At 55.2% G+C, this 27358-nt stretch overlaps 2 protein-coding genes across 10 annotated transcripts in view; both read left to right on the top strand.

Moving 5' to 3' along the window:
* PPP3CC (protein phosphatase 3 catalytic subunit gamma) overlaps positions 1 to 27358 on the top strand; it is a 288696-nt gene that overhangs the window by 201686 nt on the left and 59652 nt on the right. The gene's annotated exons all lie outside the window — the stretch shown is intronic.
* SLC39A14 (solute carrier family 39 member 14) lies at positions 49 to 26952 on the top strand. Of its 9 annotated transcripts, none has more exons than XM_075911081.1 (10): positions 49 to 179; positions 11561 to 11636; positions 12694 to 12975; positions 13590 to 13776; positions 18826 to 18995; positions 20752 to 20874; positions 21647 to 21832; positions 21997 to 22204; positions 23166 to 23350; positions 23979 to 26952. In XM_075911081.1, exons 3-10 carry the CDS (start codon positions 12709 to 12711, stop codon positions 24123 to 24125), a joined length of 1473 nt encoding a protein of 490 aa, XP_075767196.1. In that variant the 5' UTR covers positions 49 to 179; positions 11561 to 11636; positions 12694 to 12708; the 3' UTR covers positions 24126 to 26952. The 9 variants fall into 9 exon arrangements, with proteins under 9 accessions (XP_075767196.1, XP_075767199.1, XP_075767197.1 ...); XM_075911084.1 differs by lacking the exon at positions 49 to 179 and adding an exon at positions 1194 to 1385; XM_075911082.1 differs by lacking the exon at positions 49 to 179 and adding an exon at positions 1194 to 1442.

The raw sequence follows: 27358 nt of genomic DNA, 5'->3' as shown, positions 1-27358 counted from the left end.
GGTGCTTTCCGCTTCCCGAGGCGGCGTGTCCCGGAAGCTCCGAGGGGGTGTGGCTATGCTAATCAGCGCGGGCCTGTGCCCAATAGGCGTGTCCGGGGGCGGAGCCGCCGGGCGCTGCCCCTTGTACGCAGCGTGCACGGCCGGGTGCGGAGCGGGGAGCGGGCCGGGATCGGCCGCAGGTGAGCGCCGGGATCGGGGCCGCGCGGGGTTCGCTGGGGAGTCAGGGCATGGGGGGGGTCAGAGCGTGCTGGGGGGCTGGGCAGAGGTGGGGGGGCTCGGGAGCTGGGTAAAGGCAGTGGGGCTGGTCAGTGGGGCTCGGGGGGGCTGGGCAGTGGGGCTCGGGAGCTGGGCAGAGGCAGTGGGGCTCGGGAGCTGGGCAGAGGCAGTGGGGCTCGGGGGGGCTGGCCAGTGGGGCTCGGGGGGGCTGGGCAGTGGGGCTCGGGAGCTGGGCAGAGGCAGTGGGGCTCGGGGGGGCTGGGCAGAGGCAGTGGGTCTCCGGGGGTTTTGGGGGGGCTGGTCAGTGGGGCTCGGGGGGGCTGGGCAGAGGCAGTGGGGCTCGGGCAGTGGGGCTCGGGGGGGCTGGGCAGTGGGGCTCGGGGGGGCTGGGCAGAAGTAGTGGGGCTCAGGGGGACTGGTGTGTTGGGTTGCTGGGCACAGGGGGTGCTGCTCAGGAGGTGCTGGGTAGGGGAGTCGGGTACCTGGGGCTGGGCAGAGACAGTTGGACTCGGGGGGGTGGGGGCAGGGCATGGGGGGCTCAGCAGAGACAGTGGGGCTTGCTGAGGGTAGGGAAGTTGCGTGGGTTGCTGGGCAGAGTCAGTGGGGGCTCAGGAGTGCTGGGGGGCTAGGCAGAGGGGGTGGGTCAGGAGAGGCTGAAGTAAGGGCATTGGGAGGTGTTGGGCAGGCAGCATGTGGTGCTAGGCAGGAGAGTCAGGCAGTGGGGGTGCTGGGGCAGAGGGAGTTGGGGGTGTTGGGTTGCTGCATGGTGGGGCGGAGGACCAGAAAGTGCTGGGGGAGGGAGCTAGGATGTGGAGGTGCTGGGCTGGGGGGTGGTCATGTGGTGCTGGATGGGGGAACCGGAAACGGGATGCTGGTTGGAGGGGATCTGTAGGTCTTGGCCACCAGCAGAGGTGGGGGCTGTGGGGTGAGTGTGCAGGAGAATGGGGGGGGTGGGTTACCAGCTGAGGGGGTGTGAACTGAGTGTGACCATACAGCAGAGTTGGGATGCTCGTGCCGCTTGCTGTGATGGGCACTGGCTCTGGTCCTTGAGACACTGCAGTGACCCCTAGGGCAGGTGATGGGAATGGGTATCGCAGCGGCAGGGAGTAGGTGATCCGCCTGTGGGAGCGATGAGGCCAGTGGAAAGGGCTCGGACCGGGGCGTCTCTGGTATGCAGCAGGTCTGACAGCGGGGAGCTAAGTGCCCAGGAGACAGAAGGGCACTGGGTAGGCAGAGGGAGGGGAGAGAGACTGTTGTGGGTGGGTGGGTGGGGGGGAGCTGTGCTCGGCCTGGGTAGCAAAAGGGATGGTGGCATCTTTGAGAGAGGCAGAGGGCTTGGGGACAGCTGATATCAAGGCCTGGACGGGGAGCAGAAGTCATTTGTGGACACTCGGTTGCATGGAAGGACTTTGCAAGGCAGGCAGGGACATGCTGGGGAGACCAGCGAAACGGGCGGGCTGTTCAGTATGCCCTTATACCTATGGGTGTCGGGAATCCATTTTCCTCTGGAGGCCTAGATGCTGCTAGAAGCTAAATATTACCAGATACGATAAGTCCCAGAAGGTATCCTAGTCCCAGGTAGCGCTATTCTCGTTGCCAAGACGATGGTCCTCTCGGGCGTGGGAGGGCAAAGGGTCAGGACTCCTGGGTTCTAAACCTGGTCCTCCCATTGTCTCCTCCTTTGGGCGTGTGCAAGTCACTTACTCTGTCTCACACTTGGAGATAGGGTTACTTCACAGATGGATTGTGACCCAGTGGCTGGCAGCGGTGCAGCCTATTGGTAGAAATGTTGTAATCACGCATCTCTCCCCCTCCTTCCCTTGCGTTTAAACATTTCCCGGTCACAACTTTCCTGGGTGTTGCTGCCGTGTGGACAGATTTGGGGTTTGTTTTCTCTCCTCTCTTGTTTGCCAGTTGCCGTTCCTGCTGTAGGTGAAAAGCAGCATGCAAGGCAAAGGGGAAGCTGGTTTGCCTTTCAGCCCTGGCCGCCTTCAGGGAGCCTGCCAAGCAGAGGGTTAACGATTACCTCCGGTGGCAGTGGTGTTGGCTGTCTGGACGCCGGTCTATGACAAACGGGACTGAGACCCGCTAACCCTTGCCAGGTGTAGGACTCTCCGTTCTGAGAGAGAAGGCGTGTAGGTCAGATGGAGGCAAGCAAGGACTGTTGAGCTGGGGTTGCCTCTGCCCCGTGGTGGTACAGGGACACCATGACAAGGCTAAATGCAGGCCTGGTGCGAGCAGACGCACTGCTGGTGGAGTCAATGCAGTGGTTTCTGTGGGCACTGTTGGCCCATCGTGCTTGCAGGGTAAGATTGTGGCATATTGCACCCCCTTTGTGGTTGCGGGGAGAGACTAGGCTTTAGGGGTTGAGGAACGTGGCTGCGGGGAGGGGGGGACGCAGATCTGTTGCACGACCATTGTGAGTGTTCCGCTTCCTGTGGTGGGCAGCAGTCACAGAAGACCCCTGGGGCTGCTTCCCGGGGTGCTGACAGCCACTGACACTCTTTGCTATTTGGGGCTTCTCATCACCCTGTCCTGTTGGGCCAGATCCCAGCCAAGGCTCAGAGCTGAGATCACCCCCTCCCTGCCGTGAGGACCAATGCAGTTTTGGGCCCAGCTTCCGGGAAATCACTCCCCAAATGGGCTCAGGACCCCCAAGAAATCATTCAGGCAAGCCCCCTTAACAACGAAAGGAGGCTGTACACACAGATTGCTCCCCCAGGTAACAAGAACTCACACTGGGCTTGATAGTAAATAAGTGATTTTTATTCTTAAATATAGGATTTAAGTGGTTGCAAGTGAAAACAGGCAGAGCAAAGTGAATTACAATTTAAAATAACAAAAAACACATTGCTAGTTCTATCGCTTACCCTAAAACTGTGCTTATTCTAGCTAAGCCTCCAAACCAGGGACGTTCCCTGGGGTCCCTGGTTCATTCTCTAGGGTGCGACATGCCAGCCAAAGACTCAGACTGAAAACTTTGCATCTTCAATAGCTTCCCTTTCAGGTGGGAATTCTCTGTTTCAAATTCTTCCCTTTCATGGAAAATTACCTCCTCAGGTACCTGACAGGGAGGTCACATGGCTTCCTAAAACTGACCACTGCTAAGACTTAAAGGACAAAGGGGGCTTTTTACAGGTGATCACCTGGACATTAAAAGAAACATCCTTGCTGGCTTCCATTTGCGCATTTAAAACCATGAACCATGCCTTACTCCATAGCTCTAACTTTACATGCAAGAATGAGACAGACACCAAAATAAGATCTACAGTCCAGCAGAGACGTTACAATTGATCGGTGACACGAGGTATTTTGTCCAAAGCATCTTCGTTATGTTTATTGGCGTCCATAAATCAATTTCATAAAGCCTGGGGGGCTGGGGGCTGTCACACTTCTCCCAGAGTGGTCTTGGAAACACCAGCGTTGAAGGGGTCAGATAGTCAGGAGAAGCCTTAGCTTAAAGCATGAAGGGAATGATTAGGCTTATGGAAAATGTGCCCTCTTGATCTTGTTTCAGCAAAAGCTGCAGTGACTTCTCCTGCCCCCTCCATTGGAGGTTTCAAATGCTGTGTGTGTTGACATCGCAAGTGTCTTGTGCTGTCTGTGAACTGTGGTGTGGGCCAGGTTCAGGAGAGGTGATGCTGAGATGTCCCAGGGGCTTTGTCAGAGGATAGTGAGGCACCTTGCTGGGGGGCAGAAAGGGGAAGGGATGTAGGGTGCTTTGCTGCCACATGCTCTCACCTCTTTCTGGTTGGTCGTGTTTGCACAGACAAGGCGAGTGCTTGAAAATCACTTTCTCATCCCACGGTGTCGACTTGCCCTTGCAAACGTTGCTTCTCCCTCTAGCTTTGCTTGCTCTCCCGCATCGGAGTGTTTAATCCCTCACATTTCCATTGCACGTCCAACAGATTAGATAAATGGATAGTGCACACACTCACCGGTGCTTAAAAGAAAACAAGACGTCGGGTTAGGGCTTTTGGATGGAGAGGAGGCGCCGAAGCAGGACTGCTCTTCATTTTTGGCCTTATTTCCCTTTGCAAGGGAGTCAGGTACCAAGCGTGGCTCCGACAAGCACCTGCCTGACGCACTAAAGAGCAGCCCCCTTGCGAATGGTACAGCCTGCTGAGACCAGGCAGCCAAGTGGGCTGAACAAGAACAGAAGCCGTGAGCCTAGACTGCCGTGTATCAGCAGCATCCGCTTCTGTTCTTGTAGCTGCTGCAGTGCCCAGGTGTTCGCTGTGCTCCCGACAGCAGCATATGTCCCTGTAGCTATCGTAAGGAGTGGGGTCTGTCTTTAGCTCCGCTCCGGACTCACGGTCTCCCTGGAGTGGGTCAGTTTCCTTCTTTGTAAGTCGGAGACAATGGCCAATTCACCGGACTCTTAGTCCTCTGCTCACTCCACTACCTTGTGTTTCCTCCTGACCTTCCAGCATCCTGGGGTTTGGAGGCAGCTGAGCCAAAGGCGGGGGGAGATGCAAGGGCGAAATATTGCACCCTTCCGTTCCAAGTAGGCCACACGTGGCCCGACGCTGCGTTGGACTCTGTCATTTCGCTGGGGCCTCCCACCCGCCCCGTTTCAAAGTAGCGTCACCAATCTCCTCTCCAGCGAAAGCCCAGTGGACTTTGCCACTCGATCAGGAATACTCCTGGTCAGAGGGCAGGAGCTGATAGAGGCTAATCGGTGTTGAATGCTGCAGAGGATGCCTCCGAAGGTCAGTCTGGCGGGGGTGGGGAATTGAACATGAGAGGGAACAGGCAGGATGCCAGGCAGTCTAGCAGGAGACGGGTGGTGGTTTTCTGCTGGTTGGGGGGGGAAGTCTCTTGTGATTATTGTGCGTGGGCAGCTGGTGTGCTCTGGTCTCCAGCAAGCACTGGAAATTCCTCACCCTGCTCCAATAGGGATGCTCCAGGCCCGCAGCTTCTTTTCTTCCTAGGCTATTCCATGGTATTGTTCTTCGTCTCCCATGCTCTTCCCAAGAGGCTCACCGGCCTCCTGTCTCCTCTCTGAATGGTTCCAAAAAACCCTAAGTAGTGAATAGGAGCAAGTGCGGATGGATTCCTCCAAGCGTAGAGAGAGACATCTTGAAAGGCAGCCCCCAAGCATTTCTTTAGCCTCTGTCACCTGGCAGCAGCATGGGAGAGGTCTAGCCACGCCCGGGACCTGCCCTGTAGACCCGTTCCTACATGTTGCAGTGTCACTGTTCCAGCATGCTTGGTACCGGGTCTCCTGCCTGTGACGTTTCACTAGCACTTCAGGAGCTATAAGGAAAGGGTTGCATCTCCAGGAACTCAGTCTGAGCCTCCTTGGCACAGGGGAATAGGGTGGTTTTCTGCATTGCTTGTAATGCTTTAGAACAGGGTGGGGTTTGGGGCCTGGGGTTGCTGCGCTGACCTGCAGTAAAGTCAGTCGGGGGTCGTACACAAGTGAGAAGCAAAACAACAAACAGACAAACCCTCGCTGACCTGTCCCGACTGAGAAGGAGAAGAAAGACGCTCCCCACATTCCCCTCACACAACTAGAGGAGGCCTGAGCTAGCAGATTTTGTGTGTTCCAGCCCCATGAGGGGACAGCAGCGGGGGGGGGGGTGCATTGGCTCCCCAATGCTGAAGGGGGAGCTATGAGCCCGGGGGTCCAGAGTCAGATAAGCTGGGGGCTGCATCCAGTTCCCCATCCCTGGTTTAGGTTAGATCTAATTGCAAGGAGCTTCAACATCACCTACTCCTGGTGCCTCTTGTGCTTTGTCGGCATGTCCTAGATTATCACGACAAGGTGCAGCTTTCCGAATGCTGCAGCCCCTGAGTCTGAAGAGCCGCGAGTTGCTCTGCAGCCTTTTTTTGCTACTCTGGAAGGCTGCAGAGGTTTGTTCCACTTGAAGGGATCCTCTCAGACTCAGGGAAGAGAGGAGTTTGTTCTGTGTGACTCACTCCATCTTTGGTCTCTGGGCACTAGCAAGGGCTTGTGAAGCTGACGCCAGTCCGCCAGGTCTTTCCCCGGGTGTCAGGGGAGCCGAGTTCTGAACACTGACCGCATGGTCCGATTTTGAACTGGCAACTTCAGAGCGAGCTCTGGTCCTTGGCCGTCAAGGCCCCCTGTAACCCTCGTACGCTGCTGGGACGGGTCTCTCTCTCTCGGCTGCTCTGGCGCAGCTGTGCTCGAGTCTAGCCGCGGCTCTGGAGTATTTCCTTAAAGCCCAGGCATTTCACTTTTGCTGCGACGTACTTTGTGGCTGAGCTCAGCCAGAGGCCTGGTGATGGGCTTGGTGTGTGTGGTGTTTTTTTACCTCGGGACAGCTCACACCAACGGGAAAACACGCCAGGGTTAGCAGTGAGGACCAGGCCCATGCCCCACGCTTTGCTTAGCAAGCATCTCGTTAAGCTGGAGGGAGAGCAGAGCTGTAACTCTTCCTGCATTTGAAGAGTTATTTTTGTCCCTCAGGGTGCAGAGTTGGCAGAGAGAAACCCGGGAGTGGTGTGATCTTACTGACCTACTCAGAGTTTCCATGAATTCCAACAGCTCAGGCTTCTGGGAAGGTGTTTTTATGGTGTGTGTTTAAATTTTCTTCTGCAGTTAGTATAATGCACGGACTGTATTCACTGAGCAGATGACTGGGTTGGTCCGTTTGGAGCCCGGCAGGAGGTTAATAATGGGGCGTATGCTAGAACCGGAGCTGTGTAAACAGAGGTAATCTGGGGAAAAGGGTTGGACAGAGAGGTGTCTGCATTTGCAGTGGAGACTAATATTCCTGGCTTAGCCAGACCTGAAGCAGGGCAGGGGAAGCTTTTTGGTTCAGGGGCTGCTGACTTGCAGAGAAATCAGTTGGGGGGCCGCACACAAGTGAGAAGGAAACAAAAAACCCCTCGCTGGCGTGGCCCCAGATTGAGGAGAAAGACCCTCCCCACATTCCCTTCACGCACCAGAGCCTGTGGTGGGGGGGCAGGCTAGTGGATTTTATGTGCTCCATCCCCGCGGAAGGACGGTGAGGCTGGAGCACCATCGTTGGTCCCCCAGAGCTGGGGCAGGATGAGCCCTGAGCCTCGAGGGCCGGATCCACATTGTGGGCCTTAGGTTCCCCATGCCAACCTAAAGGATTCTGAGGCGCGTCAGAGGGACTTAGCCACATGGCGTCTAATGCAATTCGCTGCCGGTAGGTGGGAAGCAACAACTTGAATTACTCCTCTTGTTGATGGGGGGGTCTTGGCCGCGGTCCCCATTCAGAGAAACAAACCGGGGTGTCGTTGTGGGCAGGTCGGAGAGGGAGTGTTAGACATCGCTGTGACTGAGAATAGCCTTGGACCAAGGGATTTATGCCTTCCCACCTCAGGGGATGAACCAGCCCCTTGCTGTTGGTGATTGGGAAGAAAATGCCCCGAGGTGCAGGTTTATTGCAGGGCTTTACACTCTTGTGATTCTGGGGCAGATCTGCTATGGCAATTTCTGTGTTGTGCGGTAGTTGGCTTAGTAGGGGTTGAAAGGTTGGAAGTAGCCGGTAAACTAAGTGTTGGAACGTGGGGAGAAAAGAAATTCTTCCCTTCTCCTCTGGTTGCCAACCATCATTCCACGCCTATCTTGGGGGGAGCCGGAGAGTGAGGGAGTGTGTCCCCCAACCTGACCCATCCCCAAATCTGCGCTGTGCTGCATCCGGATTTGGGAGGGGAGGGGTTAAATCGGTAAAGCATCCCTCATAAGCCCTTGCTAAAATCTCACCGACCAGCCGGACTCCAAGGAATTCTTGGTGCTTTTAAAAAAAACCACACACACAAAAGATTTCAAAGTTGCAGTAAGCCCTTGAGAATGTCGATCCCTTTTTAATGGGAACGTTTTGGACGCGGCAGAATAACAGCAGTGGGTGCCTGGGTTTGGCTTGCCTCTGATTAGCCTGGAGTTGGGGACAACAGGCGCTTTGCTTTTCCCGCCCGGCCCCAGTCCATGTGCGGGGCGGGAGATGGCCCTTTGCCGCAGGCCCGCCAGGAAGGGCTCTGCCCGTCCAAATATGGCTCTGGCCAACGAGCCAAGCTCTTATTTTCAGAATAATGGGTTGGGTAGGGGCCAAAGACGCCTTAAATCCACTCCGAGAAGAGACCACAGTCTGTAACGCATCAGCAAAGGTTTGTTTTGAATGTGGCTGGGGGCTGGGACTGCATTCCCCTGTAGGTCGCAGATGGGTGGGTGTTAGCTAGGGATGTAAAATCCCGTTTAACTAGTTAGTTAACCAGTTCAACGTTAAGTTGATTAAATGGAATTGGACCGGGGAGGGGGCTTTCCAGTCCACTGGGCCTCTGGCGTAACAGTTCATGGGGAAGCATCGCCTGGGAAGGGTTAACTGGTTACCAGTTCACATCCCTGGTGTTAGATGAATTGTATTGCTCTGCTAAGTGGGTGTAATGCTGGTGTGAAGCCCTGAACATAAAAGAAACCGCCTCAAAGGCCCCCCCGTAGTGAATTATCCACCCCCAAGCCTTACAAGCATTTGTCTGTCCGAGAGTGTTTCAGTCTTCAATGCACTTACTCTCTCAACCCCCCTGTGCGGCAGGGCAGTGCACACAGAGGCTAAGTGACTTGCCCAAGGTCACACAGGACACCTGTGCCAGAGCTGGGAACTCAACCTGGGTTTTCAGAGTCCCGGGCTGGCATTTTATGTGCTTCACCAGCCTTTTCAGTGGTTTGTGGAAGTCCAGAGCCCTGAAAATAACTGCCTACAACTGGACTCAGCTTTTCCTTGGGCTTAAGGATGCTGCACTTGCTAAAATACTGGGCACCAACTGGGGGTGTATGTGTGCTGCCACCCTTGTATCCACGTCTGTGTTAGCAGCACATGGCTGAGCTCTGGGGAGGGGGCGAGAAATCTAGCAAGGTCCAAGCCAGGACTCTACTGAAGGGCGCAGCTGATGGTCCTGGGGAGAGTCCAGTGTTCCCTGGCACCCCAGGGTTTCCCTTCTCAGCAGCACAGTGCGGCCGTGTTCCTGTGACCCAGAGACACGACTTTCCCCGCCCAGTCCAAATCCACAGTGCCCATCAGAGTGGCCTTGTCCCTGGACTGCAGCAAGAAGCCCGGTGCATGCAGGGTCCTGGCGAGCATCTTCCATTTCCCTGCCAAGGCGTCCCGGTCTGTTTGGTGCTGGAGCCTTTGCAAGGGACCCCGCTGAGGAACGGGGGAGAGGGTTCTGTTTTCCTGGCCACAGCTGGCCCTGAACCACCTGGGGCAGGAATAGCTGGGATAGCTGCCTGAGGCCTTCCCGTGTCTCCGGATGGAGAGATGCGCCACGCGGAGCACAGCAGGTGAAATTCTGGAGACGATGCTGCTGCTCCCATTTAACAGGGCTGCTGTTTCCGCGGACACGCTGGGGAGGTGTCATTGGACACCTGAAACCTTGCTTACTGCAAGGCACTCGGAGCCTGTGGTTAGAATCCGGAGGAGAAGCCCGAGACCTGCTCCTACGCATGGGCAGGTGACTCCGCTAACCGGACACTGGCCTGGGTCGGTAATCTTTATGATGTGTTTTGAGAGGAGCCTGGAAGGGATGTAGATTCTCATGCTTCAGGGCATCACATCAGCTGGTCCCCAGGTATGGGGTAGGGATGTTAAAATTAGATTGATCAACTAATCGAATAGTCGATGGACTTTCCATTGACTATTCAGTTCTTTGATAAGGGCTCTTCTGCTTTGATAAGTGGCTACATTTCAAAGGCAGAAGTGCCATGCGGTGTTCCGCCTTTGAAACGCATGTGGAGACTCTTGTACGTTTAAAAGGTGGAACGCTGCCCCTCCCATGGAATTGGAGCTCGGGGGAACCGGCTTTTAAGCTGGCTCCCCTCAGCATCCCTTCCTCTTCCCCGCACTTGCTGCCTCTTTCTGAGAGGCAGCAAGGTGGGAGGAGCAACTAGTCAATTGGCATGTTGACTATTTGATGCGCTTTTGCTTATCGGATAGTCGATTAGTCGCTTACATCCCTAGCATGGGGAGGGGGTGGGTCAGGAGGAAACTCCCTCCGGTGGCAAGTTGTTCCGTATCTGCCTTCGGCAAGGTTCTCGGCAGCTGGTGTTGGCCGCAGGTGGGTCTGATCCGGCCTGGCAATTCCCATGTTCTCCGGTAAGGCCGCCCTCCTGGCATCGTGCATGGCGAGCGGGAGCCACCCAGCGTGCGGCTGGAATACAATCGTGCTGATTTCTCTCCTAGAAATAGGTGAACGGAAATACATGTGCATCTCTGCCTGGGGGAGAGGCCGCTGGGATGTGGTTCAACTTCTAATCTGCAGCACGGTTAGAAAGCAGCCTCGTGAGCACGACATCTTATTCCTCCAGCGGCTGCGTCCTTTTCCGGGGTTCCCAGAGGGCTCAGAGGCGCTCGCTGCAGCCCAGAAGCCAGGTTCCCACAAAGCTGCGTGTGCTGGGGGTTCGATGCCTCCTGGCTGCGGGATTTGTGAGAGCGAGACCGGAAGCCCTTGGAGCAGGGGCCTTGGCTGGGGTGTGTGACGCCTGCCCTGGGGTCACCCACGACCCTATGGGGGCAGTCAAGGTGACTGACCGGAGGGGGCAGGCTTGGGTCACAGGGATGCTGGTCTCTAGCCATGGTCTCTGCAGGCTGTGAGCGGTGGTTGTAACTTAGAAAATTCAGAGGAAAGGAGGGATATGGATAAAAACCAGACATGGTGCGACTATCCGGCCAGGAACGTTGTGCTCCGCTGACTCCGGGCTCTGCACTATGGGACCCATCAGTCCATGCCGAGCTCGAGATTGGACCTGGGTGCCGTGGGTCGACACAGAGCCCCCCCCTTGCACTCTCTGGGCGGGGAGGGGGCCTGAGTAGAGGTGGCATCCTACTGCTCGAAGGAAGTGAAAGCTGCCGTGGCCAGCTGCGACTGCTGGGCCTTGCCCCGTCACAGGAAACTTCCTGAACCTCCCTCCCGGCTGCTCCAGTTGCACTGCGTCTTTGCAGCACTAGGTCAAGGCTGCCGTGTGGAGCGGCTGCAGGGAGCCGGGCCATGTTTGCACAAGGGCGGTGGTGATGGGGTTGGGCCCTGCGAGCTCGGCAGGCTTGGCGGAGGATGGAGGCATGTTTCGTGGGCTGCCTTCCCCCAGGGCCCTGTAGACTGAGAGCGTCCCCTGGGAGGCTCTGCTGCGTTGCTTTGCTGGCCCGGTGTGCTCCGCCTGAGGGCCTGGGCGCTTTGAGGGGGAGCACAGAGTACGGGCTGGCTGATTGGCGAATGCGCTTCAGCAGGGAGCATGCAGAGGAAACACTTGGGTCCTCAGGGGCTCCCTGCTCGCTCTCCCAGGCCGAGCGCTGTGACCGCAGGAATCGCGGTGGGCATCCTGCTGCTAACCCCACCCTCCCTCTTGCCTCTGCAGAGACGGTGAGCCCTGCTGCCCCGAGCGCTCAGCACGCCCTGCTTGCCGGCACCTGTTCCGGATCCTTCCTGCTGAGGTGAGGGCTCTGCGTCAGGCGAGAGCTGGGGGAAACCCTCGGGGGCCGAAGCCTCCCAAAGACAGTTCCCTCCCTCCATCGTTTGGAGCACGGCACGGCACACGGTGCCTCGGTTTCCCCTCAGGCCACGTGTCGGCAGGAATGCTGGCTGCCTCGTGTCTGTCTGTGCGGGGTAGCGCCGTCCCGGGGAAGAGGGTGGCAGCTGGGAGCACTGTCTGGCTGCCTGGGCTGCTGAGAAGCCCCAGGGACAAACCCAGCCCGGCACGACATTCCTGCCCATCTGCATGGAGGATGGTTTCCTCTCTTAAAAATATTGACCTGACTTAACCTTCCCGGAGTCACGCGACTGCAGCCTCTCTCCCCTGCCGCTCCAGTGCGTCAGGCGCTGCCAGCGGAGCCTTTCCCTTCGGGAACGGGCCCCACGGCAGAGCTGCTCGCCCGGCAGGGCGGGCCTGGGGAATTCCTCGCTGGTGCTCCGTGGGGCTGCCCCTGAGGCCGGACGCCGTTGCAGATTTGCAGCCGGGGGGGGGGAAGAGCGCACGGACTTTTCCTCTGCCCGCGGGATCGGTGCTTTCGGGGCAACCACGGCAAGTTCTTCTGTCCACGTTCCGCGCTGAGTCGCGGCCCCTCGTGGCGGGGAAGGAGAGCCCCACGGCAGCTGGGCTCCTGGAGTCTAGGGGTGCTCGGCTGCGAAGGAAATCTGCTGGGCGGGTGCCGAGCCCTTCTAGGAGTCATGAGGAACGTGTCCTCCTCGCCGCTGGGTGCCCGTCCTCCTGCGTGGGGAAGCCGAGTAAAGGCTGGGGCAGCTGGAAGGAGGGGACCTAGCTCAGCCAGGCGGGGTGCTGGAACAGTGTGGGTGCAAATTGCAAACCCTGTCTAGAAAGGAAGCCATGTCAAGCCCCGGGGGAGCACCCCGAGTTCCAGCACCTGTGCAGCCAGGGGCGCTCCCGGAGCGGGCCTGACCCAAGCAGATGCGTTACCTGGAGTGGTAACCCCTGGCAACCCCCGGGCTGCCGGGAGCACTCAAGTTAACCGCAGCGTCTGTCTCCTTTTGCAGCATTGCCTGCGCACCATGATCCTGGCCGTGAGCCCCCGCTGCCCCCTTCTGGGGATGCTGCTGTGCCTCCTGGGCATCTCCTGCCAGGCGCAGGCTGGCACGGACCTCTCGCCGCAGCCGGCCGTCACCGCAGCCTCCTTCCTGCAGGCGCTCCTGCGCCGGTACGGCGAGAGCGAGGCGCTGACCCTGCCGCAGCTCAAGGCCCTGCTGAACCGCCTCGACGTGGGGGTGGGACACGAGAACATCTCCCGGTCGGAGCCGCAGCGCAGGAACCTCTCCCGGGTAACGTGCCGCGTGAATTCCTGGGTGGCCCCGTCTGCAGCGCCCCGGGAGGGATGGCCCCGGCTTCACACACCATTTTCCTGTCCCCTCCATTAACACCTTGCGCAGGGTCACCACGGCCCTGGCCATGCGCTAAGCTCGTCTGGAATAGAGAGATGAGCCTGGGTCTCAGTGGGGAGAGTCATGGGGGCCAGTCTGCAGGGAGGCAGCTTGAGCTCTGCCTGGAGACCACGGCTGCCCCTGCTGTGCCTACTTGCTCTCCTTAGATCCCTGCCTTCTGGGCCCCGTGTTCCCATCCCTGCTGCGTTCTGCTCGCTGGGAGCCGCGGGGGGAGGAGGAAAGCCGGCCCTGCTGGGCTGGAGGAGTGTGGAGAGCACTGTCAGGGTGCGGGTAATGCAGCCCCTCTAGCTGGGGGGTTCTTGGAACCCTTCAGACCTGCAGGGTGAGGTAGGGTCTTGCATGCAGCAGGATAGGCCTGAGTCCAGCTAGGGGCTGCTGTGAGCACCTGGGAAGGAAAGGACACATCAAGGAGCCCTCTGAGGGTGTCCCTGTTGCCGAACCAGGCAGCAGAGCCCAGGCATGGGCTACTCAAGGTCTCTCTCTCCCCACCCCAGTGCTTCAGCTCCTCGGAGCTCTTCTCCGCCCATAACCTGAGTGAGGGGGCCCGTCTCGGCCCGCGCGAGTTCCAGGAGTTCTGCCCGGCCATCCTGCAGCAGCTGGAGTCTCAGGCGTGCACGGCAGAGAACCTGGAGAACGAGGAGAATGAGCAGACGGAGGAGGGGAAGCCCAGCTCGGCAGAAGGTGAACGGAGAGCCAGCGGGCCCAGAGAGGGGGCCAGGGCCTGCGTTGGCTCTCAAGGCGTTACCGAAGCGGGAGTTTTCCGAGCAGCGCTCTCAAGTGCAGGGCACTGATGCTTTTTCTCAGCCCCGCTGTAGGACTGGAGATAGCACCAGAAACGACCCCTCTCCTTGCCTGCCAGGGCAGGCCCTGGCCTCAGGCCCGGAGCACGAGCCACGCGCTGGGGCTGGGCAGCGTGTCCGGAGCGGTGTCTTCGGCTGACAGCTATTAGGAAATGGCGCTAGCCTGCTCAGGAGGAAAGGAACCAGGGTGTGGAGGGGGTGGCCTCATGGGATTTGAGGAGTTTGACTCCCAAGTCCTAGAACTCCCCTTGCTTCCTTGTATGTCCCACAGGCGGGGAGAGCGCAGAATTCACTTGGCAAAGCGAAGGCGCATGGGATACCCACCTGGAGTGCTCCCCACTTAATGTGACCCAAGCCCTTCTGTACGTACCCAATGGTGTGAATTGAGACAGGGCGCGGCTGTCCCATGTGCATGCTGCTGGCACAGTTCATGTACCGCCCATCAGCCCAGCGTGAACTAAACCCCTGTATAGACTGGCCCTGGGCTGCACAGAGGAGAACTGAGGATAGAGATCCGAGGCGGGGGACCCTTTTTTTACATTAATCCATCGCTTTTCCAGCAGGTTAGGCTGATGAAGTTGCTCTCTAAATTGAATGTGGAATCTGGCCGGCGGTCATGATAGGCCTGCTTGCGAAGTGCTAGCCCACTGCGCTAGGACCGCCTAATGCTAGCTGGCAGAGTGGAGGGGCAGATGGTTGGAGTCCCCATCCCCCTGCTGTGTTAAATGACAGAAAAAAGCAAAAATTCTCAGCTGAGGGTGATGACCTTGGACTAGGGACCCCGGTTCTATTCCAGGCTCTGCCTCTCCGCTAGCTATTTGGCCATGGGGAAGTCACATTGACTGACACACACATTCTCCACCTCGGTTTTCTCTTCTCCAATCTGTGTGTCAGTCCTTACCCGCCCTCCCCGGGGGGCTACCTAAGAGCCAGGTGCTTTGGGAAGGAAGATGCTGCTGAAACGCACTCTGCTACTATGCTTAATAGTAGTCCTCTTAGTGATGGCTTTGAGCAGCTGTTAGAAACCAGAGGGACCCCTCCACACCTGAAGGTGCAAAAAAACCACCAAGCACCCGAGCATCCTGGGGAAATGCTCCTCTGAGCCACTTCATGCTCCTTCCCTGAACTCTCCCGTAAGGGGTAGTCCGCCCCCCACAGCTGGATTTTTCTGTTGTTGCTTAGGTCATTCCAAAGACTCCTCCTGGGAGAAACAAAAAACAGGACTGCACCAGACTAACACGGCTACATTTCTATCACTGCTCTTCCTGGGAGAGACATCTCTCTTGTGATAAGCCTGTAGAGTCTCCTCTTCCCTTCCCTACCAAGAGCAAGGCAGGACTCAGTGAGCATGCTAATGGGGCCATTGATAATACAGAGTGGAAAGTTTGCTATTGGGACATGTGAGTTTAGTTCCCTGCACAATCAGCACTCCTATCACTATAGAGCAAAGCAGCGTCCCGTCAGTGAGAAAGTAGGGTTTGAGTCCCTGCGTCTGGGCCCTGCTGTGTGTGTGTGTGTGTGTGTGTGTGTGTGAGTGTGTGAGAGAGAGACACACACACCCCCAGAGGCTCACACTTGTTCTAGGCTGTTTTGCCTCTCACCGGAGGATCCCGTTCATAAATAACAGGTGTTCCTATCGCCCCTTTCGTCCCAAGCACATTACAGACTATTGAGGTGAATTGCATTTTGCCCACCTCTGAATGGGCCGTGGCGGCTGTCTCCGTGGCCACGCCGTGTCACTGTGGGACAGGCTGAGGACTCGCACGCCGGCCGTCCCGTGGCACTGTGACGGGAGAGTTCAGGGAAGCAGCGTGCGGTGGCTCAGATGAGACTCTCCTTCAGGGACGGGTGGTTTGTTTTGCGTAGAGCCGCGGAGCCCAGCCCCGAACCCCGTGGCGCCAGGCGCTGTGCAAACACGGCCCCAGAGGAGCGTCTCAACGTGGGTTAACTTCCCGCAAGCGCCAGGGGACCGGTAACAACCAAAAGTGGCCCAGGCCTCCTTGGAGTGATAGCGCCCCCTATTGCAACACACGGGTATTGTCTCAGGAACTCGTCTCTGGTGCCTGCATTCTCCTCCTTCCTGGCTCTGCCTCGCTTTTTCCGGCCTGTTAATGGGGTACAGCTGAATGCCGCACCTGGAGCATAACAATAGCCAGTGCCCTTTAAATTAATTCAGAGACCCGGAGTTAACCAGGTTTATTTCCACACCCTCCCCATCCTGTAGCTGTCCCACCATTAAAGGATCTCAAGCAGCACAGTGGAGGGGAATGAGCCTTCGTCAAGGCCAGGCCCGCGCCTGAGCGAGGCCTGACTCCCTTGGCCTTCCTTGCCCAGCTGTATCCTGAGCTGCTGGCATCAGGCCCTCCCCACCCCAAAGCGCCTTGGTAATCCATCCCTCGTTTCTTCTTGTTCCGCAGTGTGGGGCTTTGGTTTTCTCAGTGTGTCACTGATTAACCTGGCCTCCCTCCTTGGAGTCTTCGTCGTGCCCTGCACCACCAAGGCCTTTTTCAGACGGGTCCTCACTTATTTCATCGCGCTCTCCATCGGGACGCTGCTCTCTAATGCGCTCTTCCAGCTGATCCCAGAGGTGCAGTAGAACCCACCCTGCCCTTCTTTGTCTCTCACAGGGCTGGCTCTCCTGCCGGCCTTTACAGCTCCACCCCTGCCAAACAGATTTCTCCATCGCCAAGGGAAACTCTTCCATGCTGGCTCCCCAGCACCCTCTGACTCCTCTGAGCACCAGGAAACATCCCGTAGTTTCTTCAGGGTGGAACTTGGTTGTTCAGGCTGCACGTGTCGCCCTGTGGTATCCTAGCCTGCTTCCTCCTTCCTGTCTGGTGGCCTGCAGCCTCTCTGAGCACAGCAGTGCCACTGCAGGGCAGCTGGCAGCGATCCTAGCACGAGACGGAGAAGAGAGCTCCTTCCCCCATGTGGCTCCGGCTGGGTGGCCAATCGGTCCCCCCCCAGTTGGAGTCATTGGAAACATGGCTGGTCCTAGCTGCTTGTGGAACAGGTTGTAATAAGGCCCCTCGCTCGGTGTATTTTGATTGGCCTTTGGTTGCTAGTGGGGAGATTTCCCAAAGCCTGCCTGTGGTGAGTGATGCTAAGCACAGACCAAGCGTGCACTGGGGCTTCAGGAGGACTGGCCATTCCCGTACTGGGGTTGACAGCATGTTTGCAGCATCATTAGTGGGCTGATGGGCAGAACCTGGGGGGAGCGGTCCCAGGGCTCATGAGAAGGGTGTGTGAATGAGGAAGGAAGGAGCAGAGGGTAAAAATGCACTGAAGGAACCCCTCTTGTCTTGGGATCCCAGATTTCTCCTGGCGGCAAAATCCCCGGAAGGATCTCTGCAAAGTGAGGTTTCCTGGTGCCCCGATGGGTTTGTCAGATACATTATGAATTAATTTTTGGTTTAATTGCGCAATTCTGGAGCTAAATAAATATTCCCAGGTGCTTTACAATCAGGTATTGGGCACACATGCCCTCCTCCAGCCTGCTTTCTGGCAGCAGGTTGTTCTCAGAAGGGCCCAGGTGCTTATGGACCTCAGATCCTCAAACTGTTCAGCCTAGGAGTCGTGGAACAAAAATAAAAATCTCAGCTTCTCCCTGGAGCGTCCCTCCCACGGAGATCTCGGGCTCGCTTTGCCGTCAGCATATGTGTGTGCATTGTACTGCCCTGAAGAAGACCATGTATCTAATCTTAAATGGCTATTGCCTTGCTTTGCCTGCGCTCCAGAATCTCCTGGCGGTTTCAGTCAGCCGCCTATTGGCAAACGGAGAGAAGTGGGAACGGCAGGACTGGTGCGTGTTTCTCTCGGTCCCTCGCAAGCTAGAACAAAACTAGTCCACTTCACGATGGGTCTCCCAGGCTTGGCGGTCTGTCTACCTCCTAGCATTGCTGCATATCCCATGTAGCCATGGGCTGTTACCACATCGCTAAGCCAGAGTCTGAGGGGACCTCTTGTTTGTGGGACTTGGGGAGGTATTTTTCAGCTCCAGAACTGTAACTTCGTTGTATTTGTTTCTTAAAAACCAAACAAAATGCCTTGCTGCCTGATCTGGTGGGAACTGAAATGATGGTGTACACTCCACCCCCATGGTACGCTTGTGGTAGAACTCCCGCAGCACGGAACGTAAATGCAAGTGAATCCGTGAGCTTGGAAAGGCCTCGTACAGACCAGGGGGAACGCTTGGCCTCTCTAACATTATCTGGTGTTCAGATACCCCAGGGATGCGTGCGCTGGCCGTGCACAGGGTGAAGAGGCTCAGCTGTGTGATGCGGGTGGAGTGTACAAGGTGCAGGCTATAGAACTGAGGTGCTCCATGGGACGCTGGAACTCTGACATGCCCACCTGCCCCATAAACGGGCCTTTGGCTCCTGAGAATGGCCTGTGTCCACTGAGAGTCTGTCAAGGTCACCAGGAAAGCGAAGCAGAACCCTGATTTTTTTTATTTTTCCTCTTGTCAAAATAGACTTCACCTAGTCCTGCCAAAAGCTAATCTCCGTCCTTGGAGTGTTTGTTTTAAAGTCGGTCTTGTTAGGGTGAGGAATCTTGTTCCTTCGCTCAACCCTCTGCTTCCCCCAGGGGAGAATCCATTCCCAGGCCAGTCTGTGGTGCAGCTGGTCGCTGGAACTGTGTCCTGGAACGCGGGCTGGAGAGCCTCACATTCCTTGTGTGCCCGCCAGGATCCTGCCCTCGCCAAAGGGGCCGGCATGCCAGAGTTCCAGAGCCATCTAGTACCAGTTTGATTCTGGCCTCCTTGAATCGATTCCAAATTGATATGAAATCACTAATAAATGTCCCCTTTTCTCCTCCCTTTCCCCTCTCTCTCTCTCGCTCTCTCTCTGGTGTGGATTCACTTCTTTGCTCTCCTGTGTTGATTCTCCCACCCTTTGCACCTGGGGTGGGGTTGGCACGCACGCTACAGTCTGGGGTTACGGTTTCCTCTGCGTGACCGTCATCTCCCTCTGCTCCCTGGTGGGAGCCAGCGTGGTGCCCTTCATGAAGAAGACCTTTTACAAGCGGCTGCTCCTCTTCTTCATTGCCCTAGCGATCGGAACTCTCTACTCCAATGCCCTCTTCCAGCTCATCCCCGAGGTATGGTGAGAGCCTTCGGGTCTGTGGTGCATGTGCCTGTCTGTCTGTCTGTCTCTGTGCTCCCTGGCTTGAGGAAAAGCCGGCGGAACTTGAGGAGAAACGTGAGCGATGGTTGCAGGCAGACAAGAGATGGTCAGTCCTGGCCTGGGCCTGCAAATGGTGCTGGAAATGTTTAAGGCCCGTTGGCGAGGCTAAATGGAGGGACCGGGTTAAGTTCCTAGCTCGTTGCCATTAGGGATGTAAAGTCCTGTTTCATTGGCTAAAGGTAATGTTCAATTGGTTAACCGATTAAAGAAGCAGTAGATGGGGGGAGGCAGCCCAGCTGGTCTGAGTGGTCCCCTTTCCTCCCACCTGCCGTGGCCAGGCTGGAGTGGCTGCTCTCCTCCCCCCACCGCTGACAGGCTGCTCCAGCCGGGCTGGTGCGCCTCCTGCCCGTGGTGGGCCCTGCAGTGCCTGTCGCCTTGGTGCCTGACTCAAATGGCGCTGATGGTATTAACTTCCCTGCCAGAGCGAGCTGTCTGGCGCTGCTCAGAGGACCTCAAAGCATTGGAGAATGCCCACATGATGGAGACCGCTGGTACAACTGTGGCTTCATAGCTATGCTGGCATAACCCCCTCACCAAGGGAAAGGGTTTTTCCACGGCTGTAGGTGCCATCTGTCTGAGCAATAGTGGCTGTGTCCAAAAAGAGCATTTGTCTGTCGGCCTAGCTGCATCCACCCTGGGGGTTGTTAGCATAGTTAGTGTGTTTTTTGCACACCCCTGGCTGATGTTGCTGTAGCAACCCCCCTTTGACATGTAGGCCAGGCCTGAGCTATCCTCAAGCCGTATAAAGCAAGTGGCTGTGATGTGTGAACAAAGCCAGGCTCGACTTGGGTCACTTTTATGGTAGAGAGCAGATGGGGTGGAGAGGCCCCCTTGCCGAGGGAAATGGTGCTGCCTGTTGGCGTCCCTTCTGCCTGGCTCCCAGGGTTCATGCTAGCCAAGAGTGGACATGCTTCAGGTCGACACAACTCTGAGTTTGTTGTGAGAAGTGACTTAGATGTTCTGGGCTTGAGATGAAAGGATCCACAGCCTGTGTTCTAAAACCTGCTGAGAACACCACCTGTGCGCACGAGAAATGAGTGTGCTGCGCAAGGTGGCATGCCGCTGTCCAGAAAAGCCTCACACCTGATCAGGGAGCGTTGGTGCAGCAGGCTCTGTAGAAGTTGTGCAGTTGCTTCTCCTGCCCCTCAAAATGAAGGGGTCGGCTAAGGATGTTTTCTGGGACTGGTGGCTTATACAAGAGATTTCATTGGTCCTTCTCTCACAAGTCAGGTGTCACTATAAACACAGGCAAGCGGGCCAATGAATTTAAAAACCAATAGATTTAAAGCAATGGAATTTAATAACCTGTGGAACTCCTAGCCACAGGATATCAAGATAAGTAGCTGAGTGAGATTTATAGGGGTATTAGACATTTAGGTGAGTAGGATCAGCAGTGACACCATCTGAGATAAAAATGAGATGAGCGAATAGTTCTCACACCTCAGAGCACAAGCTGATTTCATCTAGGGTCAAGAAGACCTTTCCTCCTAGCATGCACTAGTATTGCACGTTTGGGTGCATTAAGCATTCATTGCAGGGAGAAAAGACTAACTGAAGTGCTGCTCTGCTGCCCCTGTAGTGAGAGATCCCAGAGACAAGGGTAAGGGAGATGAGGGGTACCGCTAGAGTTCACGGTTCTCAAACCTTTCTCTGTTGCCCCTTGTCTGCAGGCCTTTGGATTTAACCCTCAAGAGGATTATTATGTTTCCAAATCTGCAGTGGTCTTTGGAGGGTTTTATTTGTTCTTCTTCACAGAAAAAATCCTGAAGATGCTTCTCAAGCAGAAAGACCAGGTGAGGCGGAGCTAGTCCTCGGGGGGCACGGATTGACCAGTGCCACAAAGGTGCTCCCAAACAGACTTATTCTGGTGCCGTTTTCACAAATCCATTTTTCACGAGAACCTATTTCCATTCGGAGTGGACTGGCTGCACGCTGACTCTTAAATCCTGCGTGTGGATAGAGAAGCGTAGATCTTTGTAAAACAATCAATGGTTCCTTTTTTACATTTGGGGGAGGGTTATAGTTTCGTGAGAAAAGGGGAAGCAGAAGGCACTTGGCAATGATGCTGTATGTTTGTTCCTTCTCCTGCTCCACGCTAAAAGCTGTCCTGTGCCATCCGAGAAGTGGCTCCAGTCTGGGCCCGCTGCGGCTGGGGGCTGTTCCAGCTGGGGTGGAGTGCCCCTACGCCAGGCCTCCGTGGGCAGAGGGCTGCTCCAGCCCACCGGTTAACTGTAACTGGTAATCATCACCCAGGAAGGGTGATGGATAACCGGTTAACCATTCGCTTCCCTAGTAAGTTGTATAGTCGTTTAACAGAGGCCCTGGGAGGAAAGATGCTATTAAAAGGCCCAGTCCTAATGCTGGGCTATAATACCAAAGAGACTCTAGTTTCTTAATGGTTTTAGTCACTTCAGCATCGCCATCTCTGCAAGGCTTCCTGTCCTTGCTTGTGGGAAAGCTAAAATAATCAGCATGCCACCGACAATTAGGCGCTGGAAGCGTACAAGTGATGGAATGCCACCTGTAGCCCATGGCCAAATGCGGAAAATCTCTGTGTTCTTCCAGCACCATCATGGGCACAGCCACTACAGCCCGGAGACTCTCCCCTCCAAGAAGGACCAGGAGGAAGGGGTCACTGAAAAACTGCAGAATGGGGACATGGATCATATGATCCCTCACAGGAACAGTGAGCTAGAGTGCAAGAGCCCTCCAGTGGATGAGAAGGTCATTGTGGGCTCCCTGTCTATCCAGGTGGGTGCCTGTCCTGGTGGTGTTACGAGTTACGGCCGTTGGCTTAGTCTGCAAAGATGAGCGTGACGCTGGCAGCACAATAAGTGGAGTTGTCCGCAGCCTGGGGGAGAATCGGGGACCCAGCCAGTGGGGTTCACGTGTGACTTTGGGGTGCTCTCTTGCAGGACCTGCAGGCTTCCCAGAGTGCGTGCTACTGGCTGAAAGGGGTGCGATACTCCGACATTGGCACGCTGGCCTGGATGATCACCCTGAGTGACGGCCTCCACAATTTCATCGATGGCTTGGCCATCGGCGCCTCTTTCACCGTGTCGGTCTTCCAAGGGATCAGCACTTCTGTGGCCATTCTCTGCGAGGAGTTTCCCCACGAGCTGGGTACTTTGGCCTGGCGGCTGTGCACCTTACCTGCATGTGGTCCCGACCCAGGGAAGAATTTATGCATGTGCTTAAATCTTTCTCAAGGAGAGAGTTTAAAGCACTTGTTTAAATTGAACCCACTTCACCATTTTCTTCTAACCTTCAACCAAATGTACCAACAGCTCAGTCACTTACAGAGAAGCATGTGGTGGAGGGCGGTACGAGAAGCAATACCAACCGGGCTAGACAAGCTGTTAAATCACATTGTGTTATCTGTTCTGAAAATTCCGGGTGTTTGTGTGATTAAAGTTAGATTGAGAGACATCTGGTAAAACACCCGGTTCCTTGGAATGTGTTTAAACGTACAAGGTGATATGTGGATCTCGGGCACCTGGCAAATCAGTAATTCTGCCTGTGGCACAAGGGGACCAAAACTTTGCTAGGGTGCCGTGTTGTAATTACCCGCACTGACGTGGCTTGACACACAGCTGCTTCTTGAGGCGTGGGTACCGTGGGTAGGGCACTGCCCCGCGGGGCTGTGCGGATCTGGATTCTGTTCCTGGCTTCACTGCCAGCTCACTATGTGACCAAAGACCCGTCATTTCCCCCTCTCTGTACTTCTGCTTCCCCGGGTGTAAAACAAAGGAATGATCCTCTATTCTCTTTTAAAGCACTTTGAGGTCTATGAAAGGAGAGAGACTCTATAAGAGCAGGGAGGGGTAATATTGTTTATTATTATAGAAGGCCTTGAATCAGCAGCGATTGAGCATTTCAGTGTTTGAATAGTCTCACTGATGTTGACTTCAGTGAGGCTGCTCACACGCCATGCATGTGTTTAAGCCCCTCGGTGAATAGGGAGTCTAATTAATTATCCAGTGGGAAGCTGCACTGAGGAGTTGGTGGCTGCATCCATTCCGCTGATGGTCCGTGTGTAGCCGTCTGTCTCCTCCTCCCCTTATGTTATCCCCCCTTTTTGCAGGTGACTTTGTCATCCTGCTGAACGCCGGAATGTCCATCCAGCAGGCCCTCTTCTTCAACTTCATCTCGGCCTGCTGCTGCTACCTAGGACTGGCCTTTGGGATCCTGGCTGGCAGCCACTTTTCTGCCAACTGGATCTTTGCTCTCGCTGGCGGGATGTTCCTCTACATTGCACTGGCTGATATGGTAAATCCCAAACCGACGGGAGCCCAGGGCTGCTGGCCTAGGGAGTTGAAGCATTGGGGAATGAGGGCGGGGGTGGGAAACGGACTTCTGCAGTGACCACTGGCCAATCCACATTGATGAGCCTCTGTTAGGATTATTGTTACACTGCAAAGCCTCAAGGATGCCGGGCTCTGGGAGCTAAGAGGATTTGCCTGATGGCAACATGATGTAACATCATGTGTGGTACACCAGGGTCTCCTTCCGGCTTCTCACAGCGAGGCTTCTGGGTGATTTTTAGGAAGGGTATTGAGTGGCCTGTGTGAGTGAGACGTATCCGTGACTCTGGACCAGGACGGGAGAATGGTGAAAATAGAACATACGGAGGATGCTTACCAAATGTAGCGTGTGTAGCTCACCTACAGCTAGACCACTTGGAGCTGTAATTTTAGCAGAGCTTAGCTTAGTGAGGTTGGATAGGGTCAGGTCAAGAGCTCTTGACCTTGATTGTGAACTGCTCTATATAAATTCATGCGTAATACTGGGGCGGGGGGGGGGGGGGGGGGGTGCTACAGCACTGGGGTCTGCAGGTGCAAATTTATGAGGAGGGTGGAGAATTTCCACAAGTGAAATGTTCCAATTCTCTCCTCAGTTCCCGGAGATGAACGAAGTGAGCCAGGAGGACGAGCGGAACGGCAGCGCCTTGATTGCCTTCGCTATCCAGAACGCAGGGCTGCTGACGGGATTCATCATCATGTTGCTGCTCACCATGTTCTCAGGCCAGATCCAGATAGGGTAGGACGGGCCTGGCTTGGCTGGGCTTTCCCACCTGCGGGAAGGAGGGCAGCTGTACGAGGCATCAGCATTGCAAAAACACTGCGGAAAAGAGGCATTACGACTAAAACTCTTCCATGGACTCTGTATCATTTATTTTTGGGGGGGCTGATGAAGCTCCTTGCCCTCGATCTAAAGTGATCCAAGGACTTGTTTCCAGTGTAGCAACCCTTCCTCTCCTCTCCGGCACCCGAGGGACTCCTGGGAACAATGCACACGAGGATCAGGAAAACGGGCTCCCTGGCTCCTTTTTGGCTGCATCGCCCACTTCCGAGAGCTCCAACCATGGACGTTCCTTCTTCCCATCCTCTTTGGGTGGCTGCAGGCGGGGGATGGCTGAGGATGGATGTCAGTGTTGGACGTGAGGCCACTTGATTGAAGCAGAAGCTGTGCTTAGGCTTGTACCCGTCCATCCCTCGTGCTCAGTCCCTCCAAGAGCAGTGGAAATGTGGGGGATGGGAGTAGCTGAGTCAGAGAAAGGGGTCATGGTGCAGCCCCGGTATTTCCATGCATAATTTGTAGCCTCCAGTGTCCCGGTTGTGCAGGTCGCTGGTGTTTCCCTTTAGCATGGGGAGCATGCCTGCCTCTTGGATCTAAACATCTCCCAAGAGACCTTCCTCCGGAAGCATCCTGTGTTAGATCTCTGCAGAGCAGGCCAGGCAGGAGGAAAGGTTCCGAGTGCGAAAGAGGGATGAAGAGGCTCTGGGAAGGTTGCCCAGGGAGAGGGGATGAGCACGAACGTTTCCTGCGGCTGGGCTGGACTCTCTCCTTTCCTGGCACAGATAATGGATGCTAAACTGGACAGGCAGCCGTGATTTTACTGCTCTTCATAATTAGTCCGTTAGTCACAGCGCTCTGGCCTCTTCCCACTCACCGCACGGGCAGCACTGAAGACAACCGGGCAGAAGTGTTTGATGTGTGGCCAGACTGGCTGGGGCAGAGGGTTGTGCTGCTACCCCTGGGGGTTTAATGAACTAAACGGTGGCATCTGCAGGTCAGAGTTACTGTAATGGACACTTCTGGGTGGCTTCCAGGAGGTAGAATAGCCAAACATTGCTGCCTTTCCTGGGATTTTCTCTGCAAAGAGGCCTCCACCCTATCTGGGGACATTTTAAGAGCTGGAGGAGCTTAGCCGCAAAACAAAGATGTTGCAGGATCTCACCAATTCAAGGAAAGCGCATGGCAGCTGCATGTAGACTGGGGCGGTGTGAAACACAAGTCCTGGGGCTGGTTTTTCAGGCCTGCCTGCGAGAGGGAACCTTACACTGTGACCAGGTTCACTTGGAATTGGGTGTCTGGTTTTAAACACCGATACTGCTGAGTTGCAAGCGTTTAAAAAAAATACTGTAACTTTTTTTCTTAAGGGCAGAGGGTCCTAGGAACAGTCTGAGGAATTGGAACCCAGCTGGGGTAGCTGCAGGCTTTGGGAAGGGAGGTAAAGGTATTTCAGAGCTTTGCTTCTGGGCTAGCTTTCCTCCAGTTCGCGAAGAGAACTGACTTACTGTTATCATACTGGTAGGCTACGTCTACACTACATGCTTTTTGCGCAAGAGCTTTTGTGCAGAAAGTTCTTTCGGAAGAGCACAGCCACACCTCGAAGCACATTGCAAATCGATATGCTTTCGCGCAAGGGAGCGTCCGCACTGCATGGATGCTCTTGCTCAAGAAAGCTCTGATGGCCATTTACAGAATGGCCATCAGAGCACCTGTGCTTTTTCCTCTGGAGCGCCCACGCTTGCCTCTTTTGCACAATAGCTGTAGCGCAAAAGAGTTATGCCTCGTAAAAGGAGGCTTATCTACACTGGCAAAAGCCCTCTCTTCTGCCATTTTAACTGTTGATTTACTTGCGCAAAAGTGCATTTGAGGTGTGGACGCTTCATGGGTTTTTGCGCAAAAACCTTGCAGTGTAGACGTAGCCGTAATGTTGGCCCCTGGGGCTTGGGTATGCAATGAGGCACCCCTCCCCCGCGGATTGTTTCAGATTCTGCCTCCCATGGTTGTGAACTTGGGGCTGTTGACTAACAGAACTTCCTTGCTTTGCTACTAGCTTGCTGGGTAACCTCAGGCTAGTCACTCCCCAACCCTTCTGTGCCTCAGTTTCCCCCTCTGAAAAATGGGGATAATGCTGACTTCCTTGGTAAAGTGCTGTGAGATGTACTGATCAGGAAGGCACTAGATAAGAGTGAGGAATGATGCTGCTGCCGGAGTCTGTCCCGTGATCCTTCCATCTGCCAGACTGGCTGTTGGTGGTGGTAAAACTTGATGAAAACTGGTGCAAAGTGTTCTTTGGGCTTTTCTGAGCCCTTGAAGATGACCGAGAAATCCTGAATCTCTAGTTTCCCTTCGAGATGTTCTTGGGAGCTGACTTCATCAGGAAACAGAGTGGAAATTCAGGTGAATTGCAGGGGGAAGTAAAGAGTTGAGGCTCCTTTTAGAGAGTTACTTATGACACTCTCGTCCAACATTCTATGAGTACACGTGTTGCGCTGTGGAAGGCAGGTAACCAATGTGTTAAATTAAAGGATAATACAAATCTCCCTAAGGGAAGAAGGGGGAGGGAAGTGAATGGGTGGGGGAGGGGGGACAGTTGAGAGAAGATGTCTTATACCAATTTCCTGAGTGGTGTTATTTATATTTCCCTTTACAAGTCTGGTTAGAAACTCAAGTTCCATCTCAGTATTTTAATAACTCAGGTGTTGTATGAAATTCTTGTCGAAACAAAGAACATAAGTTATGTCTTGTGAACGCTACAGTTTATTTGTAAAATTCCATAAATAAAATCTATTCTGTAATGAGAGAATTGCAAGTGTGCTCTGTACAGTATTGAATTCTGATGAAAGGCAGTACATAGGCAGAATATTAAAGAACTTTCCTGCAGTGAGATCTGTTTAGGTTGCAGAATAATCTCCCTAGGGAAGAGACCGAGGCTTCCTTACTTCAGATGTTTAAAACTAGGCTGTGAGGGAAAGGGGAAGTAGGGGTGGGCCGGAGGAAGGGATCCTACATTAGAGAGCTGCATTGGATGACATAATATGACTTTTCCATCTATAACTTCGGATTATCCTGTTTGTGTGGATGCTGGCATTAATCGCAGTTTTCAGTTTCAAACAGAAGGTGGCACTGATGCCCACTCTTGCATTTAATGGATACTTTGGGCTTGTTTGGTGCCCTTTTTGTCACAGTTTCACTTTCTAAGTA

This window comes from Pelodiscus sinensis, chromosome 28, assembly GCF_049634645.1.
Source record: "Pelodiscus sinensis isolate JC-2024 chromosome 28, ASM4963464v1, whole genome shotgun sequence".
In the NCBI taxonomy this organism is placed as follows: Eukaryota; Metazoa; Chordata; order Testudines; family Trionychidae; genus Pelodiscus; species Pelodiscus sinensis.
This window is presented reverse-complemented; position numbering and strand designations above follow the sequence as displayed.